This window comes from Corella eumyota, chromosome 2 (genome assembly GCF_963082875.1).
Source record: "Corella eumyota chromosome 2, kaCorEumy4.1, whole genome shotgun sequence".
In the NCBI taxonomy this organism is placed as follows: Eukaryota; Metazoa; Chordata; class Ascidiacea; order Phlebobranchia; family Corellidae; genus Corella; species Corella eumyota.
The window spans coordinates 8,399,222-8,421,346 of NC_137491.1; the positions used below are offsets into that span (position 1 = coordinate 8,399,222).

Here is a 22,125-nt window from a genome sequence, read left to right on the forward strand (position 1 = left end):
GTTTTTATTTGCGGACTTCGAAAGTGAGTATCAAGGAGGGTTCACACCATCTCAGACCTTAAAATTTTAGGTCCTATGCGTCCGTTAGCACCAAGAGCTTTGTGGTACTAAAATATGGTAACCAGACACTTCGGCCCCCGGACACTTCGGCCAAGACACTTCGCCAAAATTTTTTTTTCAAAACAGCGAGGATTTGGCATTTTAATTACCGCGATAAATTGTATTTTCGCGTAGTTATATACAGTTTTTTAGACAGTATTTGAAACAAAATAAGCAGTAAATTAATATTTTTTTTAATATTAATGTGCAAGAACATGTTATCTTTCTTTTGCCGTGTCAATTTTTTAATTTTCCAACCAAAACCTATAAAAAAACTAATTTTGAAAGCGCGCGCTTTTAGGTGACGGAGGACAATGCATAATGATATCTCGTATTTTGCCAAATAGTGCCGCCTTTCCAAACAATATTTGAAGAAAATAGAGCGTTGATTTTTTATTTTTTACACTGAGGATTATGCATAAATATGTTATCTTTCTTTTCCCATGTCAATTTTTTAATTTTACAAACTAAAACCTATAAAAAACTTATTTTGAAAGCGCGCGCTTTCAAAATTAGTTTTTTTATAGGTTTTAGTTTGTAAAATTAAAAAATTGACACGGCAAAAGAAAGATAACATGTTCTTGCACATTAATATTAAAAAAAAATATTAATTTACTGCTTATTTTGTTTCAAATACTGTCTAAAAAACTGTATATAACTACGCGAAAATACAATTTATCGCGGTAATTAAAATGCCAAATCCCCGCTGTTTTGAAAAAAAAATTTTGGCCGAAGTGTCCGGGGGCCGAAGTGTCTGGCATTCCTAAAATATTAGAGACCCTACATTGTATGCTTTTTTTTATAAAGGTAACTCCTGTAATATTTAAAGTATTTTTTTTAAATCACTTTGCTAAGAACTGCGTGCTTTGACTAAGGTCGTCAAGTTAACGAAAATGGCAACAAGCAGGGAATAACAATCAGTTGATTAATTGGGCAAAAAAGGTTAAAAACTAAATTAATTTTTTGGTAATAACTTAATCGTCGCAGCGTCGCAAAAAATAAATAAATCAGTTTAAAAAGTAGACATAAAAATGGTGGAAATAGAAAATGGCGAGATTTAAACCCAATTTAAAAAAAATTGTCAACAACTATTTTGAAGCAAAAGCGTTTTTATTTATTAGTAATAATTTGTTTTTAAAGCCTTAAACATTGTAAAGTAATTAAATTATATTTTTTTTATCATAAAAGGCTTAAATTTTAATTTCAAAAGATTTGTTAAAAAAATGGTTACATACGCTGTCTCTGACTGTTAGCATATTTTTTATTGCAGAAATTATTTCCCTTTTATTTTTTAAAAGATTTTGGGCATACCAGTAACAGAAAAGCTACAATCAAAATTTCGCACAGGAAAAATTTTTTAATCTTTGAGATGACCAGTAAATTAAAGATTTCATCTAAAGTCCTGGATGACTTGTGCAGTCGTTTTTTGTTAAATATTCCAGCCCAAGAAAAAGAAGATATGATTAGACTTTGTTTTCAAATTGAGTTAGCTCATTGGTTTTATTTAGATTTTTTTAGACCTGAAGACTCAACTTTACCTGATTGCCGAATGAGAGATTTCACTAAAGTTATATTTGAGGAATATCCATTTCTTTTAATCCCACGAGATGTTAATGTAGATGGAGTATTGGAAAGGTAAATTTTCTGGTCTTATAGTTGATAACACATCCATTCAAGTATTTGGAATCACTAAATTAAAAAAAACTTGTTAGTTTACAACATTTAACATTTAAAATTTAAATTATATGTTTTTTTTTGTTTAGGTGGAAAGAATACAAAAAGACAGTACCCACTTACGGTGCAATATTGTTAGATGCTTCACTGGAAAATGTGTTGTTGGTTCAAGGCTTTTGGATTAAAACAAGTTGGGGATTTCCAAAGGGAAAGGTAAATAAAGCAGAAAGTCCTGAGGACTGTGCAACAAGGGAAGTTTTGGAAGAAACTGGATTTGACATTAAAGGAAAGATTAAAACATCGGAGTTTGCTGAACACCATCTGAACGAACAACTAAGTAGACTTTATTTTGTAAGAGATATTCCTATGGATATTTCTTTTAAGCCAAAAACCAGAGGGGAAATTAAAAGTATACAGTGGTTTAATGTTAATAGCTTGCCAGCACATAAAAAAGACATTACCCCTAAGCAACAGTTAAACATGGCTGCCAACAGCTTTTTTATGGTTATTCCGTTTGTAAAGCAACTAAGAAAGTGGATATCCACTCAAAAAAAGAGTGCTTTGTCAGAGTCTTTTAGGCATCATCTGTTATCACAAAACCCAGTATCTTTTCCAATGGCAATGCATTCTACTCCAACCAAAACCACTTTAAAAATTAACCCAGTTGTTCATGAGCAGCAACTAAATTTATTTAAGCAAGGTAATATGCAAGAGCTTAAGGAAATATATCAAGTCATAAATGGCAACTCACCGCAAGTAAGTGGCAAATCACCGAACACTAAGACGAAGAAAATAGGTGCACAGGGTAGAGGAAAGGGAAAGAACAACTTTTTGTATAACAACCAAACCAACTACAGCACAGCATTTGGCAGAGGCCAAGTTATCTATGATGATTTTATGCCAGATGCATGGAAAAATTTTTCATTCGACAAAGAAGCCTTGGAGCATGCCATAAATAACTTTAACATGAATTGAAGTTTTATTTTACTATCTTTTTATTATTCAATCTTCTAATAGCAACAATTTTTAAGTTAGGATGTGCAGTTTTATTGTTTATTTTTCTTACCTTAATATTTAATGTCGTTTAATTACCAAGTATAGTTTATTGTTTTTTTTACTCATGAATAAGTTGATAGGACTAAGAAATTGAATTTTTTAAACATAAAAAAAGGATTAGATATAGATAGAAATAAACTTTGTTCTTCAACTGTATGACTCAATTTAATTTTTTTTTTTTTATAAAAACATTTATTTTATTACTAAACCTTATGTTTTTAAACGCTCATTTTGACATTTTTAAACTTTTTGTAACATGTTAAAATGTCTGTTGATTTTTTATTGTTAAGTTTTTATTAAACAAATTTTACATAAATAATAAAAAAAACTGAACTGTTAATAAGATAAAATATGCTTACAATATTTTAATTTTCAATAAGTTGGTTTTAGTTTAGACAAGATTAATGGAGACTATCTAACATTATTTATTCTCGAAGAGTAACTTTTACCGAAACCTGTTGTAAATTTTATTATATTGTTAATTTACAACATGAAATGTTTTTTGTAATGTTTATGCAATTAACTTTAGTTTTGTTATGTTTCAGGTCCTGCTGTAGTATTTACCTGGCTATGACTTTAAATTTGTATCTATCATTGCTAAACTACTACTTTGTTTTCTGTAATGCAATGAGTGATAACAATGAGAACAAAAGTAATGAAATAAATCAGAAATGTGAAGTCCGGTCTAACAACTACGCTCTTGTTCCTTATTCTACAAATGGAATTCTATCACAGTTTTACGAAAAACACAAAGAATTTATTGTGCCGGAAATTGACGAAATTTTAAAAATTACTCAAGATTGGAATGAAAATGGAGTAGCGGGTGTAATTTGGGAAGCAGTAAGTAAACAATTTTATATTCCAATGAAAAAATGTTTTATTTAATTGGTCTAGTAAATTGATAAACGCAACACTTTATTTGCATATACGACAAACAGAAATGTATTTAACAGGCATATGTCATGAGTACATATATTTCTAAACATCTAAACTTACAAGGAAAGAACATATTGGAACTTGGTGCTGGAACTGGGCTGGTAGGTATTTGTGCAGCAAAATTAAACGCTACAGTAACATTAACCGATCTGCCAAAAGCAATACCACTTTTGCAGAGAAATGTTGATTTAAACTTTGACTCGAAAAAGCCAGCAGTTAAAGAGTTAACATGGGGGCAAAATTTATTAAGTCATAAAAATAATTATGATTATGTGTTTGGGGCAGACATTATTTATTTTGAAGAATCATATGATGCACTTATACAGACTTTGCGTTATTTTGGACAGAATAACGAAACACAAATATACCTTTCTTCAAAATTACGGTATGACAGAGTCGAAAAATTTATTTCAAAATTAAAACCCTTTTTTTCTCATATTGAAGAAATTTATTATGATCCTAAATCACAAGTGGTTATATATAAATGTTTTAAGTTACTGCATGTTGCATAGATATACATACTTTATGCACTGTAAGGGTAGAAATAACAGTTAACCCTACAATATACACTGCTTTTATCCAAATAAAATTATGTACCAGTGTGGCTAATGAATAAATCTGTATAATTTGTTTGCTAATCTATACATAACAGTTGAACAATATGATACACAATATACGAAACAGCCTTTTTGAACGATAAAATATAAAACAATTGTGTGGCAGTTTGCAATAAAATGCACTTTGTGCATCAGTTCATTTTGCTAACAAAATAAATCTTTTTTTGAAGGTTTATCTTTCTAATGTATTATGTAGTATTGCTTCTTGCACAACACTTTTAAGATTTGTGATGACTTTGGCTGGGTCATTACTTTTCATTATCGCAGACCCAGATACAATCATATTAGCTCCTAAATAACAAAAGTAAAAAGTATTATAAAAAATCTTCTTGGTAGGCTAGTGGGGCAAATATAATATAAAGTTCAAGTTGTAAGCGACTGTATTTGGCTAAACAGTTCCTTGACAGTGTGACTTACCAGCTTCGGCACATTGTTGAATTGTCAAAGGCCCAACTCCACCGTCTACTCCAATATCTAATTCAGGATATGCTTTCCGGATTTTCCTTACCTAAAACAATATAGGTATCACATCTGTGTGTACAATAGAAACTATAATCACAATTTACCATATATTAGATTTATTGAATCTTATAATATTAGGTATTTAGCTAAGTTTGATTATTTATTAAACAATTTTTTTCTCACTTTTTCCATCATTGCACTCATGAAAGATTGTCCTCCAAACCCTGGTTCCACTGTCATAACAAGAGCTACATCAGCTCTTTGGGTTTGTAGAATGTCCAAGAGTTTTTGGACCGGAGTGCCAGGCTTAATTGCACAGCCTGCTTTCATTCCTTCTTCATGTATCTAAATTTAAATTCAGGATATGAGTCATTACTGATATCCTATTGCAGGTTTTATGATAAACTACTACGTAGAATATATATATACATAAATTTTATTTGGGTGTGTGACAATTTCACGAGGCTGTGCCTGAGTTAAGTTACTCCTAGGCTTATACACAACATAATTGGTTATATAACTTTGACATGCCTCTTTTATTAATTGTTGTGGGCAGTCAGAGGCCTCCAAATGGAAGGTATAAATATTGGCTCCTGCATCTGACATGGGTTTAACCCACTGTTCAGGCTTTGAAACCATCATGTGCACTTCACATATTGGAGTATTACCAATCGCAGTTCTAAATAAACACAAAACTTATGAATACTATAAATTTAAGTAAAATTCTTTTTAAGCTAAAGATGGCATATACATGGTGTTGATTATGCAAACAAAATTTCCTAAATTTATTTACCGCAAGGATTGAACAACTGGATGTCCGAAGGTTATGTTGGGTACAAAGTGACCATCCATTACATCTAGATGTAAATAGTCAGCACCACAATCCATCATACGAGTACATTCTTGAGCAAGACAAGAAAGATCACTATTTAGAATTGAAGGGCCGATTTTACACTGATAAGCAGCCATTTTATTGGTTGATGCCTTAGATTAAAAAACAATTTATCTGTTAGGAAAATATGATAGGCTTAAGTTACTTAAACGTTAATATACTTCAAAGATGTAAAACTTCAAGTTAGAGTTACGTAACTAAATCTATTTGGGATCCGTTTTATCCAAATTTTTTATAATCTGCAACATTTCACGCCTTCTAAAAACTCCTTCTTTACCAAAAAGTGTATTTTTAGTTTTAGCACGTTTACATATTTCTAAGTATTCTAAAGGAAAAAAACTGTAGAATTTACCGAAGCGTAGGCAGTAGGGGTTGCAATATTATGTTTACGGATAATACTTTTTGATCGGCGAATAAACATAAGTCCACTTGCCAATATTTAGGTATTTTTAATTTTTTTAAGATATAAAATATTTAAAAAAAGTGTAAGATAACAAATTACTTCAAAAGTAATAACAGTTGGTACAAAACGGGTAAATATAAAACCATTCCATCCGTAGACCACGAGATGTCCACAGTTGTATTCCGTTAGTCCGTAATAACACTTCATTGGGTATTTGGATGCAAATGCATTCATATTTTAATCTAAGAAATTAATTTTCTAAAATTTCACGAACGTGATTCTTTAAAATGGAGGTTGACAATCCTCACAATGTAGCAGACTCAGAAACTCATCCTGCAATGCAAGGAGTTCTTTCAACGGTGAGTTTGTGTGAACAAAAAAATTATTGGTAATGGTCAGTAGTTAACGCATGTTAATAAGAACGGGAGTATTGAGGTTCAGGTCGCACAAAAGTCACGTTATGCATCTTTTAGCTTAATGTTTAAAGATACCTTTAACGAATCTTAATACCACACTACTTGTTTTTTAAATTAACTTTATTGTATAAACATTACTGTATTATATTAAAGCTTTAAAAAAATTTTTTTTTTTTAATAGGATACAACTATAATGTATCTACCTTATATTGAAAAACTTTTTTCTGAAGATATAACTGTTGTTTTGGAAGGAATAAAACAAATTAAGAATATTGTTATTGGAAACAACAAACAAAAGTCCAATTTAATTGACCTAGGTGCCGTGTCAAAGTAAATTGAATATAAATCTTGAATTAATAGGTGTTTTATTATTGGGCATACATTTGCAGTTTCAAATAGGGTTTAAAAAATTGTAAAATTTCATTACTTTAAAACTTGCAACTTTGACAGAATTGTCGATCTATTGCAAAAGGATGAAAGTGACATAAATCTTAAAACTCAGTGTGCAATTGTTCTTGGAAGTCTTGCCAAGGGAGTTGAATCGAGTGTTAAAAGTTTGCTTGATTGTGGAGTTGTTGAGGTCTTGTATTATGGATTATGTCAACCTGATTTAAAGTAAAATTTTAACACATAAATTTTCAGTTTCGTGAGTAATGTAAAAAACAGTTTTATAGCCTAAATGAGATATTTATATTTTTGTGTATATTACCTTTTATATTTATCAACATTTTTTTGTTCATACCATTTAGTTTTTATGTTTGAGTCTGATAGAAAATAGGTAAATGTATAATTTAACATGTAACAAATAGACTACCTGATCTAATATAATGATTATAAAATTTAGATTTTATGAGGCATGTTTGCGTTGTATTCGAACAATAGTTATGACACCTAATGTCAGTGCCGACATTATTTTTGTGGACGTTACGATTGTTTCGAAAATTTTGGAGAACACAAATCGTTCGATGTGCACCCAGGAATGTACATGTGAAATTATGCAAAAGTGTTGCAAGGTAAATTTTACAAATTCCAGAACAAGTTTTTTTGATCATAGTTAATAATTAATTGATAATCTATATATATTTAAGGTGTTTAGTATAAGTTATAACTTCTTTATGCCTGATTTTTAAGACTTGTTTTTCCTAATTTCATGTCATTGTATTTTATGCTCTTTTTGTTTTAAAAAGAAATAAAAAATAAAAATAAAGTTATGTTTTTAAGACTAGAAACCAACAAGATCTACTTTATGATCTGGGCATTTTAAATTACATTCAACCATTGTTGAAATCAGATATAGAAAGAGTTCGTTTAAAATCGATTGCAACTCTTTCTGTTCTTTGTTTTAAAAATCCTGGTATTTGCCATTGTGTAATGAAAGGTAAGACAAAGTTTGTCTTTTTTTTGTGGACATTATTTTTCTGTTAAGTCGTGTGACAATTTAATAGAAAAAAGGTTCAAAACAGTTAATATTTAACTTGGTAATTGTTTTTAACTTTTTTAATTTTTTACAGGAAAATCTGAGGAAAAAATGGTTATTGATTTACTTATTGAAACTTTATCGCGAAGTCAATCAATTGACATTCAACTAAGTGGAGCAAAATGCCTAACTTATATTTATAGATGTGGTGCTATGTCTTCTAAACAAGATATTTATAATGTTTACAAAAAGGCAAGTATTTTATTTTTTAGTTTTTTACATGGGCTAACACATTTAACTAGCTAACTGTAGCATCCACCACATCAAATGTATATTTTTCCGGGTCTTCTGTACAAAATTGTTTTTTAAATATTTTTAGGTTTTGCCTTGTTTGGTTCGAATGTGCGATTTAAGCCAAAGCATAAAGAATCGTGTTGAAGGAGCAAAAACACTTGCTTACCTTATCGAAGAAGAACCCCAGCTACAAAGACTTTGCTTGATTTGCGAACAATTCTCTCGTAAACTTGAAGCTTTCTTAAAACACCCATTATTAAACTCTAAGGACTCAAACAAGGTAATTTTTTAGCTATGAACTTTTTTTTATCTTGTAGTAATACTTTTTAAAACTTCCTGGCAGAGTGATGCTGATGTACTGGGAGTAAATGATGTGTATGAAGCTACTTTTTTAGCTTATGCAGCCTTGCTTTCCAATGATGAAGACATGCGGAAATTAGTAGCAACACTACCTCTAGTTCATCATCTAACGGATGCTTTAAGTTATAATCATCAACCAGTAATTTTTTTTTATTTTGCGCTTACTTTATTTCAAAATGTGGTTTCTATATTGATAATACGTTTTTTACCTTGGGAGATAGCACTGCAAAAGAAGTCTTTTTTTAAAGTAATTAAACTTAAATTAAGCTTGTAAATAGATAAGAGTTGCAGCATTGAAATGTTTGTTAAGTCTTTCCCGATCAGTTCAAATTTTACGAACTTTATTCGAGGATGCTACAGTTTGGCAACCTGTTTTAAAGGTAATTTTATTCGGTTTAAAAATTAAACAATTTTTTGGTAATCACTAAACCTTTTTCTACTTACACATTTTTTTAATGATGTAGATTGCACAAGAATCTAAAATATCAGAAGGAATTCCTATTTCTGATGAGGAAAAATTTGTAGTCAGTGCATTGGTTTGTAATCTTATTCTTGAATTCAGTCCTTGTAAAGTACGATTTTTGGAAGCTAATATTTTGGAAACACTGAAAGTTTGGTGTTTAAATACGAACAATTTAGATTTATGCAGGAACGGTATTTGGGGATTTCTTAACATAACTTTTCAGGTAAAACTATAAGCTTTAATTTTTAATACTGACTTACATTTTATTTTTTAATATATTATTAAATTAAAGGAATCAAAAAAATGTTAATTTGTTTTACAGGGTGAATTAAAATTGATTCTTGAAATAATGAATATTTTGAGCCCCGATTTGTTATTCTCCCTATTAACCAGTAATGATTATGATGTTGTTACAAAGACTTTGGGAGTTCTAAATAACGTCCTAACAAAAACCGAAGTAAGTTTAATTTTTATTATTTATATTCTTCCATCTAAATTTTATTACATATGTTGTTATTTAACCAGCATACAGATAGAATTATGGCATTACATGGAGACACAATTATGCAAGCATGCGCTATAACCCTTGAATCAATGGCACAACCTATTCCAACTCCTATGTCTGGTTTGGAAAATCGTGATGTCACTCATGCAATACAAACGCATGCGCTACGTGTAATTGGTTGTGTTGCAGCTGGGGATAGTGCAACTACAGTGAAGAAGCACTTACAAGATAACGATCATTTTCTGAAGAAGTTGGTGGAGTTTATGAAGCAACCTGATTTAGAGGTGGGATTTTTTTTGTTTGGTAATTGCAAATATTCACAGAAACTATTTTAAATTTTATGGTTTTAAATAAACCAACTTGCATTCTAGGTATGATTTAACAAAAATAACTTACATAAATTCAACTTTATATTATATAACTGTCTTTTAAGCTCAAAATTTATGATTTTTAGTTGCAAATTGCCGCAGTATCTTGTATTGGAACTTTTTGTCAAAGGAATCAAATTGGTTCATTGGAACGACAACAAAGATTACGAGAACTCGGTGTCATGGATGTGTTGTATGATTTAAAAGCTACACGTAGCACGCCCTTGTATGAAAGGTATGGTATTTTTTAAATATTTATATTAGAAAAAGGCTCTATCTTAAAGTTGTTTAGTATTTCAGTGTTTTAAAAAAATTATTTTTATGTTTTTTGCTGATAAATTTTTGTTCATAAACAATTTAAATTTTTTTTTTTCAGAATAAAGAAAATCATTGAACTGTTAAAAGATACCTAATCTGATTCTAATACCCTTAATTTAAAGGTATAGAAGTCCCATTTGTATACTGAAGAAGTACTTCACTGTGACACAGTTAATAAAAATTCTTTGAAACATTTTGGTTCAATCTTTATCAATTTTACATCTTATATTGAATCATGTTGATATTTATTTATCTCGTTTTTTCTCCAGCAAAATTACAAAACAATATGTTACTCCTTATAATTGTTTAACTGTTGGTTGAAACATTGGGATTCCAAGGGTTGTTTTTTGATAGAAAGTTCTGAGTTCAAACATCAACTTCTATTAGATTTAAACAAGCAAGTTTAAAGATTGCTTCAGAACGATATCGAAGATCTTTTTCGCTTACGTGTAACCAATCATTAACCTGGAAATAAAATTGCTTGAATGCATATCGAATATATAAAACCAAAACAATTTTTATTTAGCTTCTATCTAGTATTAGTTTCTTGAAGTAGGTATTACAAATTTGCATAGTTTGCTTTTTTAAATTACTACACAAAATGTAGTATTACCCGTTTAACATACAAGGTGTAGTATTACCCGTTTAACATACAAATGTATTACCTTACGTAATCTTCCCGTTCTGTCAACCGTAAAATGGCCAGAAACTAGTTTGGAAAAAAGTAAAATTTTGGAACAGTTTGTGCCCCACGACGCTGCAGAGTCTGGTCGAATGCAACAACTATTTGAATCCTCATTTTGGCTCTTAAAAAAAGACAAAATTGCTTTATATATGATAGGCGTTATGGTTTTTATGCCTAAAACTTGATAGTCAAATTTGTATTTATTTGTTATATTTAGGCCTATCAACTTTATCCAAAAATGTTGTCAAATTTAAGTTATATCATCAACAATTTTTTTTTATTTCTACCGTTTTAATTTTCGACCAAACGTCGAGTTTTTCCGAGGGTGCAGTTAGGTTTTGCCAAAGCATACTCGATACAGTTCGCAATTGAGAATCATCTATACTTATTCTATAATCAAATGTAAAAACTGGATTACTTTTATAATCTTAAAAAAGACAAGTTGGTAATTAGATAATATCAAAATGTAATTCTTACGATTTAGTAGTACGTGCTCTTGGAATGGTGGTTTGCATTTGCTTTGCTGTTATTTTCGATTTGATGTAAGTTGAAACTTGTTCTTCTACATCGTTTTCAACCTGTTAGAAACAAAATGGTTTTTAGAAAGTTCTTTTAGTGCAAAAGTTACTTTATATTATGTTCCAAAATTACCTAATAGTTGTCATTAATCTGTTTACAAGTTTTACTTTAGCTTTAATATTACGATTAAACGTAAAGAGTTTTGGTTACATACTTTTAGGCCTACACTTTTTATTTAATGACTAGCAGATATTAAAGAAATTATTTCACCTCCTTTGGCAATTCAGACATGTATTAAAAGACTAAACTTAAAAGTTAACTTTTGTTTACTTGTGCTAGGTACTCCATATATCTTCTACATTTTGTGTTCGGAGTTTCTACATATCTTGTATTCTGGCCTAATGCATGGCTGTCAATCCTTGTGACCTCACCCTTGACCTCTACTGTCATGGTCACGGCTACTTGACCTCCGTCGTCATGTGAAAGTTTATCCCTCACCCTGTGATTAAAAATAGAGTTTTCTTACGACATAGGCTACCCTTGTTTATTGTGTTCGGAATGTTGTTACAAATTTAGCCTCATTACCGCATAATTGGATTTTAACACAAAAGTAGCTTAGCGTACTACTGTAGTTAAACTGTTATACGGGTTAGATATATTTAGACTTGATAAACTATTTTACATACTTGGTTTTTATTGTGTAGTAATATTTTCCCAGGCAAACAAGAAATAAAATAAGAATAATACACAAAAAACAACCAAATCCAATCCATAATGACTTATCCATTATATTTAAGTATTTACAATTTATAACAAAATTAATAACTTCTACTACTTATTATTTAAGTTGTGAGTTATTTATTAATCTTTCTTCCATTAATTTGAATTTCTTTCTAAACTTATTTTATTTATAGCCCAAATTTCAACCTAATTTAGCAAACGAAATATTGTTTAAATAAAAATATATTTAATATATTTGACCGTAAATGAATTTTGTTTTCTTGAAATAAGCAGGTTTTGGTTCTTTTCAAAGATTTGGTTCCAAAGTTTTTCAATTGAAAAATTCATTTCACTGTAAACCCGTAATTTGTGACGTCACCTATTGTTGTTTAAAAAATTGGGAACGACTAAGGCATAGAAAAATATTTATTCGCATTTTCTGAGAATCTTGCGCTAATGTAATTGAATATTTTATAATTTCCATGCGTAAATTCCACAACGCCTAATGCCTTAAAATAGGTGTTTATTTTATCTTGTTAAATTGGCTGCGTGACATTTTCAGAGATGGTATTTCGTATTTTTATTTCCGACAACACAAAATTAAAAAAACAAACATGATATTTAAAACACTTTTAACGAAAACTCGTCGGCCAGGTTGTTTAATGTCGTTGTTAGTGATGTTAATATTCGTGACAGCATAACGCAGTTATTAAATAAATTAAGGGCCGTTTGTTTTCTTATCTTTTGTTAAACTTTCCCTTATCGCTATTTTTCCGGCATTATCTTCACCAATCTAGATTCCAACTTTAAGCCTTTAATTTAATAGGAACCGATATCTCATCAGCGATTTAAAGATTTTTTTGTTTTTAAATAAACATTAGTGACAAGAAGATTTGTATCTCGAATACAAAGGCAGTGTTTGGCTTGACAATAGAGACATTGTTGCAGTTCGAAGTCGCGTTCAGAACAACTGGATTAGATCAGCATATGTGGTAAACGACTGCAGAGCGTAAACCTTCGAACCTTTCACAAATCCTATCGATTAAAAGTGGTAATATCTTTATTCCTTTCACTAAAATAACTTTTTCCATGAAAAACAATAAGCCTGTATATTACCGTACGAATGTTGTGAAGTTAGCCTTTAAAACTGTTTATACTTTGGTCAAAATCCGTATTTGTTTGCCTTTGCCATTTTAGAAACCAAAGTTCATCGTCGGTAAGGAGATTTGGATTTTTTTTTGGTTTTTAGGCGAATTAACGATTTATCTATAAAGGCGGTATTGTCGGTTGATGACGTAGTGCTTACGTTTTCAACTTGATTTACAACGTTGGGATAGGCCATGGCTAATAGTGATTGACAGCGGGGGATTAATCCTAAGCTGTTGAATGTTTCACGTAATCGCTTTTTCTAAATATAAAGGAAAGTCGTAACTTGTAAAAATACACCTTTAATACCGCATTGACCCAAACATAATAAAATACAAATTTAAAAATATGTAATGACCAAGTTTTTTTTACAAAACAATATTTTAGCCTAAACAATTTGCTCGTAATGTAATCTAATAATACCACCTCGCTTTTGAGTATGGGCAACATTTGAAAACACCAAGTCATGTTTATTACCCCTAATTTCTATATTTAGAAGGACGAAATAATATATTGGTCGTTGCGAGTCAAGTTTATTCCAATAACAACCTGCTTTGATTTATTACAATACCGAGCCACGGATTTAAGACTAATCCGTGTGAATACAAAGTGTTGGGGGGTAAACACTATAATATGACTCCATTCAGCAAAATTCTTTGAACTGGATTTGTTTGGTGTAATTGCTGTTTAAAGAAAGATGCGTAAGCACGTCGGATACGCTAGACCCCGAAAAGATTACATCATTAATGCTGATTGCTATAAACAAATGACGACATAAGCAAAGTTGGCGCCCGTCTGTTTTGTAACACTAGAACACCTTAATCTTTCATCAGTCACAGCTTAAACCAAGGGGGCCCTGCCGACCCAATGGAAAGGGTGATATCTGTTTGTTTAGTGCAACGTAGCAAAAGTGCGTTTATGCATACCCCATTTCGTTTCGTCACAGAGCGGGTATTGTTTACAAGGCTTTTATGCACGCCTCGTTCAGCCATTAGCCAATATAATTGACGCACGGGGCTTGAAAGCAGCTCCAAATTGTCGTACCGGGGTCACCTTACATGTCAATTAGCATCCAACACTGAGACAAAAGGTCAAAAGATGATTATTAATAGAAATAACGCAGCGCCCACTAAACTATAACAAGCTTTTGTTGGGGCTATTCATTATTTGCGCACTTAATTAAGTTATTCGAATGTTTTAACGCGTCTGTTGTGTACTATCACATCAAAGGGTTATAACCACCGAATTTGTATTTTTGTTGCTCGCTGTTGTCGAGTGACGTAGCTTGACCGAGTAAATGAGCAATCTGTGATCCTAGTATTACGTCATAACCAAATTCATCGGCGAGCGGTCGAAAATCTTCCCACAGTAGTAAGGTTGCAATCAGGGCAACTCTAAGCGAAAAATATATTTGGCCGCAGACAAAACGTCTATTGTTTGGGGGGTTTAGAAAAAACTATATAACCCACCAGACCCCAAACAAAACGACATAACCCATCATTTTGTTCAGTTTGGGTGCTTATCTTACCATAAACGGTGGACTTTAAAAACAAGATTAGACGTGGGCAGATAGTCGGTAATTTAGTTATCACAGTTACTCAGTTGATAAACAATTTATTTGACACGAGGTTTAAATAAATTATTTACTTGAAAAAATGTTTTATTTTTAGTAATTCAGATAATTAAAAATTGTATTAACAATATTATTTATTACCAACAAGATGTTAAAGGGATTTATTTTACTATCAATTTTTATTACCCAGGTAATTATTTCGTTTTACGTTTAATTAGTACAACTGTAATAAATAGCAAAAACAAATTTTTAATTTTTATATACTTTTTTAATTTTTAAAATTCCAGTTTTTATAAACAAATAATTTCTTAGGCTTTTTGTCTCTCTTGTCCTTACGAGTGCGATTGTCCGAATGAACCGACCAGTTGTCCGGCCGGTGTCAGTCTGCTTACTGACGGTTGTAATTGTTGTAGAATATGTGCCAAGCAGGAAGGACAACAATGTAACGAAAACGAAGCGATTTGCGATAAACACAGAAATTTATTTTGTGATTTTTCCCAAACTACCAACGGAGATTTTGGAATATGTGCACGTAAATACTAACTTATTGCTTGTCTTTATTTACTTTTAACTTTATAGCTTTTAGTTTAAAATTGATTAAAAATTTATATAATTTAATTTTTAATATTTTTTTTGACAGCTCGGTCTGGAAGATCCTGTCGCCAAGGCGATGGTTTAATCATGAGTGGTTCCATGTTCGAACCCACGTGCAAGCAGAGGTGCTGGTGCGTGGACGGTACCGTCGGGTGCATATCACTGTGCCCGCACGAGACCAAGATGCCCAAACCGGAGTCTTGTCCGAACGCCCGGCTTGTTGTGAGCGCTACCGAATGCTGCGATAAATGGATGTGCGACACTAACACTGGTAGCGCGCAATCTCTGTCATTGGATAATTTCTGGAGCGACGCAGTCGACCATAACGAAACTGCCATGGTAACCACCGAAGAGTTCTTACCCATGTTAGTTGAAAGTGATGACGTGGGGTACTATGGAGACGATATGACGTCATATGAGGAGGGGGACGAGTTTGATGAGCAGACTGCTTATATTGATCACATGAGTGAGAGTTTTGACCCAAGTGTGTACGACGATAGTTGGTCGGAAACAAACAACATTCCTGGGGAAGGTAAAAAAAAAATTAAAAAATTTTTGTTTATTTAAAAATTCACAAATATTATAAAAATAATGTTTGTTTGTATATAAAGCTTTGTAAAAAATATTTATACAAGTTTTAAAGTTACGGCCTTATTTTTTTAAAACGTTAATTTAAAAGAAAAATATAAGCCTATTACCAAATAAATAAATGATTACGTCAATTTCAGAATACCGGTTCTACAAACCACATAAATCCCGATTATTATTCATTTCTAAATATAAAGTTTTATAATTTGGCGCGCAAGGATTAAGCGTTAACAGTTGAATGACGGTTGGAAATTACAAAGAATAATAATCTTTATGTTAATATTAAGATTTATTCCATTTTTCGGCGGATAATTAAGTTCATTGTTCGGTAAGGTGTAACAACATCACGTAATATTAACATCAACAAGAGCTTGTCATGGCAATCTAATATAAGCATAATAAGAATTCGTTAAAATTGTATTAAAAATATTCACCAAAAATTTCACTTTTTAGATGTTAATTAATGTTATTGAGAAAATGGTCGATAAATACATAATTGGTTTTTAAAACGGGTTTTTGATGAATAATTGTAATGTTATATCGTTGTACCTAGCGCTAAAAACGCTGAGTATTACTTTATACCATTTTTTAAAAAAATATTTAAAAATAAAATTTACTTCCGTACTTTATCAATAAAATTTCTATTCGATCTCGTTAGTAATAATTATCATTTCTTGAATTGCGTAATTTGTCAATTAAATTTCAAAACATTTATTTTGAAAACAACTGCGGTTAATTTTGCACCTGTGAGTTCTGTGGTAAACAAATTAATAAAACCAAATGCAACCCTTACAATAATAGGGGCATCGTTTTACATACGCAGTTCGACGTTATTTGGAAAAAACAATTGTAAAAGGGTTAACTAAAAACGTCATTTTTCAGCGTGTTTATTGCAAAAACAAGGCATGTTCATGGCCATTATATCTTCATCAATTTTTAATAATAACATTCTATCTGTCATCGTCGCTTTTCCTGAATACAACGTAAATAATGACGTCAGAACTAAATTGAGTAATCGCATCAGTTCTTTATGGTGGTCAGATCAAACGATAATCTCGTCATATAAATTAAAACGCAACTTCAAGAACAATGCTATTTAATGGAAGCGTATTAAGAGAGCGTACTTAAATTAATTTGTGGAAATTAAAGAACTTAAACGTTTATAGTTTGCTTATAATTAAATAAAATTGGAATATTTAAAAACTTTATATTGTGCGGATTACCGAAAAGCAAACAACTATTTCGACATTTTCGATTGTACGGACTTAAAACATTTGCGCGGGAATTTACGGCGACAAATCAGGCGAAAAGCATGAATTTTTCCGGGGTACCGACCATGATTTTATTCTTCATTTTACCTTCTGTTTTGTGTATGAATTCAACAGTAAACCGAGCTCGACCGGTAAAGAAAACCAAATCGAACTGCAAAGCTCAAGTTTCGGAGTACAGTGAATGTAGTAAATCATGTGGCCTGGGCATCTCAACTCGAATAAGCAACATGAACAGCAAGTGTCAACTTATGCGGGAAATGCGATTGTGCAATATAAGACCTTGTATTCAGAAACCACTAATGCCAAAGGTATGACAACCTACTGTTCATAAAAAAACTATTTTTTTTTTTTTTTTTTTTTTTTACTAGTTATTAAAATTTTTTTATTTATCTTTAGCATGGTAGAAAGTGCATGCGACAAAAGCGAGCTATTCGCAAGCAACCAATAAGGTATGCTGGCTGTAGAAGTTTGCGAGCATATCGACCAAGATATTGTGGATTGTGTAAAGAAAAATCAAGGTATGGTAATACGTAAATCTAAACAATGCCAATACTTGATTCTTTTATTTACAAGCAAAATAGATTAATAAACCATAATTGAAAATCGACAAAAGATTTATTTTGTTACTAAAATGAATTGTCGAGATATATTTTGATTATTCTCAAGTACTTTCAATTTTACCTACAGTAATAAAACGCAATTAAAATATATAGACAAAGAAGAGCATAAGCAAAACACATATAGTTTATTATTTAAAAGAGGCATATTTTTATTGAGTCACATGTACCTAAAATAAAGTATGATACATTTTTATTTTTTTATACGAAGTGATGACATATAAAATACTTGACGTAAAAGGTAAAAATTATTTTTAATTTCCTATAACAGATGTTGTACCCCTCGTTTAACCCGTACTGTCCGAATCCGACTTCGTTGTCAGAGAGGTCGAATTATTTATCGAAACATGATGGTCATTCGAAGTTGTCGTTGTCACAAAAATTGTTCAGGGTTGCCAACCAATTCTTTTCCGTTTAGTTCTTCGCAATCACCCGCTAGTACCTAAAGCACAATCAATGACTTTAAATTTTGATTGTCAAATGTTTCTGTTTAATTTGGTCTCGATTTATAATATATATAAAGTAAACTGTAGTTCAATTTTAATTTAATATATTCACATATGTATTTAAATAACCGATATGACTTTAGCTATCAAGTTTCGTTTTAATTTTTGTTCAACTTTTTTAATTTATTTAAAACACTTTTTATACATTTGTATTATGTAAATATTAACACTTCTCTTATTTAGTTATTTTTTTTATTTATTTTTTATTTATTTTTTTATATATTGTATGAAGCTAAATTGTTGTTGTTGCAAAGTGTACAACATTATAAAAAACAACATTTTTTTAATAAAATTTATTAATTGGAAAATTGTTATTGCGCGGTAACAGCCCTCGGCTCTGATACATTTTAAGATCAAATCTTTCAGTTCAAAGATAATGAGTTTTTGAGGAGGGTAAAACAATAAAATGACGATGGTTCAATTTTTAAAGATGATTATCTTTGCAGTTTTCTTGTTAAGCTTTCTTATTCATTGATCGGGATATAGATATTCAGCTAAATACGCGCTAACTGACGTTGGATTACCACATAAATTTAACATTTTGTTCATAATCTATTTGAGCCACAATGACTAGGCCAAAAAATTATAATGCTGTTGGTTCAAAACAAGGGTTGAACTTTTTTTAAACTTAAAACAATGGAGTTTATAAACTAAAACTTGGATATTTATAAATCCATTCAAGTAGTCATATTCGCTTTTGGTTGAACTAAAGCGAGTAAATTTTCAAGCTTTCAATTTTCAATCTTTGCTCCTGGCTGAACACAATCCTACGTTTTGCAACAAACGTATTCTGCCTTCTAAGTTTTGCGAACAACCTTCTCTTGTGAAAACCTATAATGAAATAGTTTTAAGTTTAAGCTCGGTGTACAATATGGTGACTATGGTTTGGGTGTACTTTTTTCTTTTTAGTTTTTTATCATCACTAGTTCGTACCCAGTCATTTAAAGGTAGGTTATAACTTTTAAATGAAAATTGGCAAAATATAAATAGACAAAAATGTTGATATTTTCACATTCCATGGATTTAGTAAAGTAAAAGGATTTAAACAAAATAGCATAAAGTCAGATTTAAATCAGAATATGTTAAATTAAAAAATGAAATGAACTCTTAATTTTTGTAACTGTTTTAGTTGGCAGCTTAGATACTGTTGACAATGAAAATGAAAGAAGTAGTTTACAATCTAGTGGAGATATTAATGAAGGTGAGTTTTCCAGATATATTTTACAACCTTGTCAAGAAATAACTGTAATTACCAGGCCTAATATGTTTTAAAACATTATAAAATTGTTTTGGCCATTTTATATTACATATCCTTGTTCATGATATCGTATAACCTGGAAATTTTTTTTTATAGGTTCAGTGTCTGGATCTGGTATGGGGTTTACATTAAAAACACCAGTATGGCATTCACCCTTGTACTTGTTCCTTAACAAATTATTAAATTCGTTTTCCCACGCTGGTGACGTAACACCCGTTTCCCAAGTTACTGAAGCACAAACTGTTTTGCAAGTTTCGTTCGAAAAAATCTCATCTGAGGATTCGCCTGAAAATCGTAAGTTTAAAACAGTTTGTCTGTTTAGATTACTTTAAAGAATTTTAGGATCACGTGGTTTTTACAGTCTTCGAATAAACTTAGAATTTTTTCGTCGCCAAATTTTCTACTACTTGTGTCAGTTTTTAATAAATTTTAACTTACTTTAACGCTATCTATATATTCACCACATATCCAAGAAGTGATTAATATGATTTTTTAAATTTGCAAAAATTGATGCACATCTTGTTACTTTTACGGTCCCAAATTTAAGAAGCGCCATAAACCACAAGTAATCCAAATGTTGTGATTTTAGCTAAAACATTTTGTCCTTGACCTAATATTTTATATTAAATTAAGTTGTATTTTTCGACTTCACGTGTTTTAGTTCAAAAAATGTCTGAAGATTCTCCTAAGCACACGAAGTCGGATTACGAACTCGATGCAGTTACCGACTCCGCATATGAAGATGACTACAGCGGGAACGAATTCGACTCTTTAAACCACGATGACGTCACCAATGACATCACTAACTATGTTCCAACTATAAATAACGAGACATTGAATGAGGGACTGATCTTGGAAATGAAAATCAACGAAATTTCGGTCCAGTATTCTGGGGATTACTTAGGTGATACTACAAGTGGTAGTGGGGACAAAATGTTTGATAATGTTATGGATTTCGAAGAGAGCGGAAGCGATGAATCGACAAATGTTTGCAGTGGAGTTAATCCTTGTTTAAATGGGGGAATTTGCAAAGCTGTAAACGCATTTGCCATCAGGTAACATGGTCATGTGACTCCAACTAGATTAGCAAATTTTTGTTGACTTAATTTTTTTTATTGACTTGATATAAATTTTTTAGATGTTTGTGTTTGCATGGGTATACAGGAGAAACATGTGCTTACCCTATCAATCCCTATCCCGAAGATTCCTTATTTAATGTAAGTTAAACATTGACAAAATAAATACAAATTTCAAAATATTATTTCCTAGTTGTTTTTACAAATATACCAATTATTCACAAATGAAAAACAATTTTACTTTATAGGAGATACAAAGAAGACGTCGAAATTTAAAACTTGTATATAGCCCAACCTCTACCAGTGTTATTAACATATTAACTAACTACTTTTCATTTAATATTTTCAATCTTATTTTGGGTAAGTTACAGGTTTAAAAATTTGCAAAATTTAAAATTGTCTTTAAGCATATGTGAATACAATTTAAATTTTGATATTTTTTAACTAAATTATTAGCTATTATTTTAATTCAAAATCTTAAAAACTTTAGTTTTTATTTCTTTATAGGCATTCTTTCAGCAATTACATTTCTTTTGATTTTCACCTTCTACCTGACTCCTCAATCCGATCCAGTGCAATTGGAACATGTTTAATAATTTTCGCTTCTATTAAGTATAATATTGTTTTGATAATCAAACTATGATTAAAAGATATGTGCACAATAAATTTAAAAATTCAAAGACTAATAAATTTTTTTGATTGAATAAAAAAAAAATAATACCTAGTTCAAAAATATAACGTGACGTCACTCATGCTCTATCGAGACTTCATTTTTTTAGTTCTCACGATAAAGCCCAAATATTAAACCGAATATACGTTACTAAATTGATTATTGGCAATCAGTTGATAAAATTTGACTTCATGATATTTATTTGTTTAATATGACCCAGTTTTAACTTTTTGTTTAATATTTACGTGCGCACGGTTACACAGCGAAACAGGTGCTACAAAAAAGACCTTAAATATTAAAACACGTTAACAGTTCAAATCTTATCAGAGACAATAATTCATTATCTTATTACCATAATTTCAACCTTGTTTAAGGTACGTTATATACTTTATCAATGAACTTTAAAATAATTTGACCCACAAAAAACACAAAGGTAAAAAACGTATAGGATATGTTGTTGTATCCTCCTAACACAACTGTTATTCTTATGCGGTTTATAGGTGTACTTAAAGCAATTAAAATTGTAATGATTTTCACTCTGATTCTGTACATTACAACTTAAAACAACATATACTAAAATATATATTCACAATACAAGCAAAATTTAATGTAAATCAATTTT

General features: G+C 30.7%; 6 protein-coding genes across 6 annotated transcripts; 4 read left to right on the plus strand and 2 right to left on the minus strand.

Moving 5' to 3' along the window:
• The first annotated feature begins 1,325 nt into the window (after positions 1 to 1,325).
• Positions 1,326 to 3,018, plus strand: LOC145743392 (m7GpppN-mRNA hydrolase-like). Its single transcript, XM_082561339.1, has 2 exons — positions 1,326 to 1,734; positions 1,863 to 3,018. The coding sequence occupies exons 1-2, from the start codon at positions 1,469 to 1,471 to the stop codon at positions 2,746 to 2,748; spliced, it is 1,152 nt and encodes a 383-aa protein (XP_082417465.1). The 5' UTR covers positions 1,326 to 1,468; the 3' UTR covers positions 2,749 to 3,018.
• Positions 3,019 to 3,380: 362 nt separating this feature from the next.
• On the plus strand, positions 3,381 to 4,558 carry LOC145743838 (protein N-lysine methyltransferase METTL21A-like). Its single transcript, XM_082561895.1, has 2 exons — positions 3,381 to 3,669; positions 3,783 to 4,558. Exons 1-2 carry the CDS (start codon positions 3,400 to 3,402, stop codon positions 4,275 to 4,277), a joined length of 765 nt encoding a protein of 254 aa, XP_082418021.1. The 5' UTR covers positions 3,381 to 3,399; the 3' UTR covers positions 4,278 to 4,558.
• Positions 4,250 to 6,047, minus strand: LOC145743839 (ribulose-phosphate 3-epimerase-like). The gene is made up of 5 exons (XM_082561896.1): positions 5,638 to 6,047; positions 5,376 to 5,523; positions 5,028 to 5,189; positions 4,800 to 4,890; positions 4,250 to 4,673 (listed from the first exon to the last, which is right to left on the minus strand). Exons 1-5 carry the CDS (start codon positions 5,811 to 5,813, stop codon positions 4,555 to 4,557), a joined length of 696 nt encoding a protein of 231 aa, XP_082418022.1. The 5' UTR covers positions 5,814 to 6,047; the 3' UTR covers positions 4,250 to 4,554.
• Positions 6,048 to 6,358: 311 nt separating this feature from the next.
• Positions 6,359 to 11,513, plus strand: LOC145741689 (armadillo repeat-containing protein 8-like). Its single transcript, XM_082559320.1, has 14 exons — positions 6,359 to 6,498; positions 6,737 to 6,885; positions 7,006 to 7,170; positions 7,400 to 7,568; positions 7,777 to 7,933; positions 8,067 to 8,224; positions 8,352 to 8,546; positions 8,610 to 8,765; positions 8,905 to 9,006; positions 9,091 to 9,312; positions 9,412 to 9,546; positions 9,615 to 9,878; positions 10,049 to 10,197; positions 10,339 to 11,513. The coding sequence occupies exons 1-14, from the start codon at positions 6,427 to 6,429 to the stop codon at positions 10,373 to 10,375; spliced, it is 2,130 nt and encodes a 709-aa protein (XP_082415446.1). The 5' UTR covers positions 6,359 to 6,426; the 3' UTR covers positions 10,376 to 11,513.
• Positions 10,373 to 12,296, minus strand: LOC145741690 (uncharacterized). The gene is made up of 6 exons (XM_082559321.1): positions 12,171 to 12,296; positions 11,815 to 11,983; positions 11,443 to 11,543; positions 11,253 to 11,355; positions 10,946 to 11,086; positions 10,373 to 10,745 (listed from the first exon to the last, which is right to left on the minus strand). The coding sequence occupies exons 1-6, from the start codon at positions 12,269 to 12,271 to the stop codon at positions 10,647 to 10,649; spliced, it is 714 nt and encodes a 237-aa protein (XP_082415447.1). The 5' UTR covers positions 12,272 to 12,296; the 3' UTR covers positions 10,373 to 10,646.
• A 2,722-nt stretch (positions 12,297 to 15,018) lies between these two features.
• Positions 15,019 to 18,688, plus strand: LOC145742960 (CCN family member 2-like). Its single transcript, XM_082560807.1, has 6 exons — positions 15,019 to 15,113; positions 15,236 to 15,455; positions 15,564 to 16,049; positions 17,491 to 17,684; positions 17,773 to 17,894; positions 18,265 to 18,688. Exons 1-6 carry the CDS (start codon positions 15,072 to 15,074, stop codon positions 18,437 to 18,439), a joined length of 1,239 nt encoding a protein of 412 aa, XP_082416933.1. The 5' UTR covers positions 15,019 to 15,071; the 3' UTR covers positions 18,440 to 18,688.
• Positions 18,689 to 22,125: the final 3,437 nt, after the last annotated feature.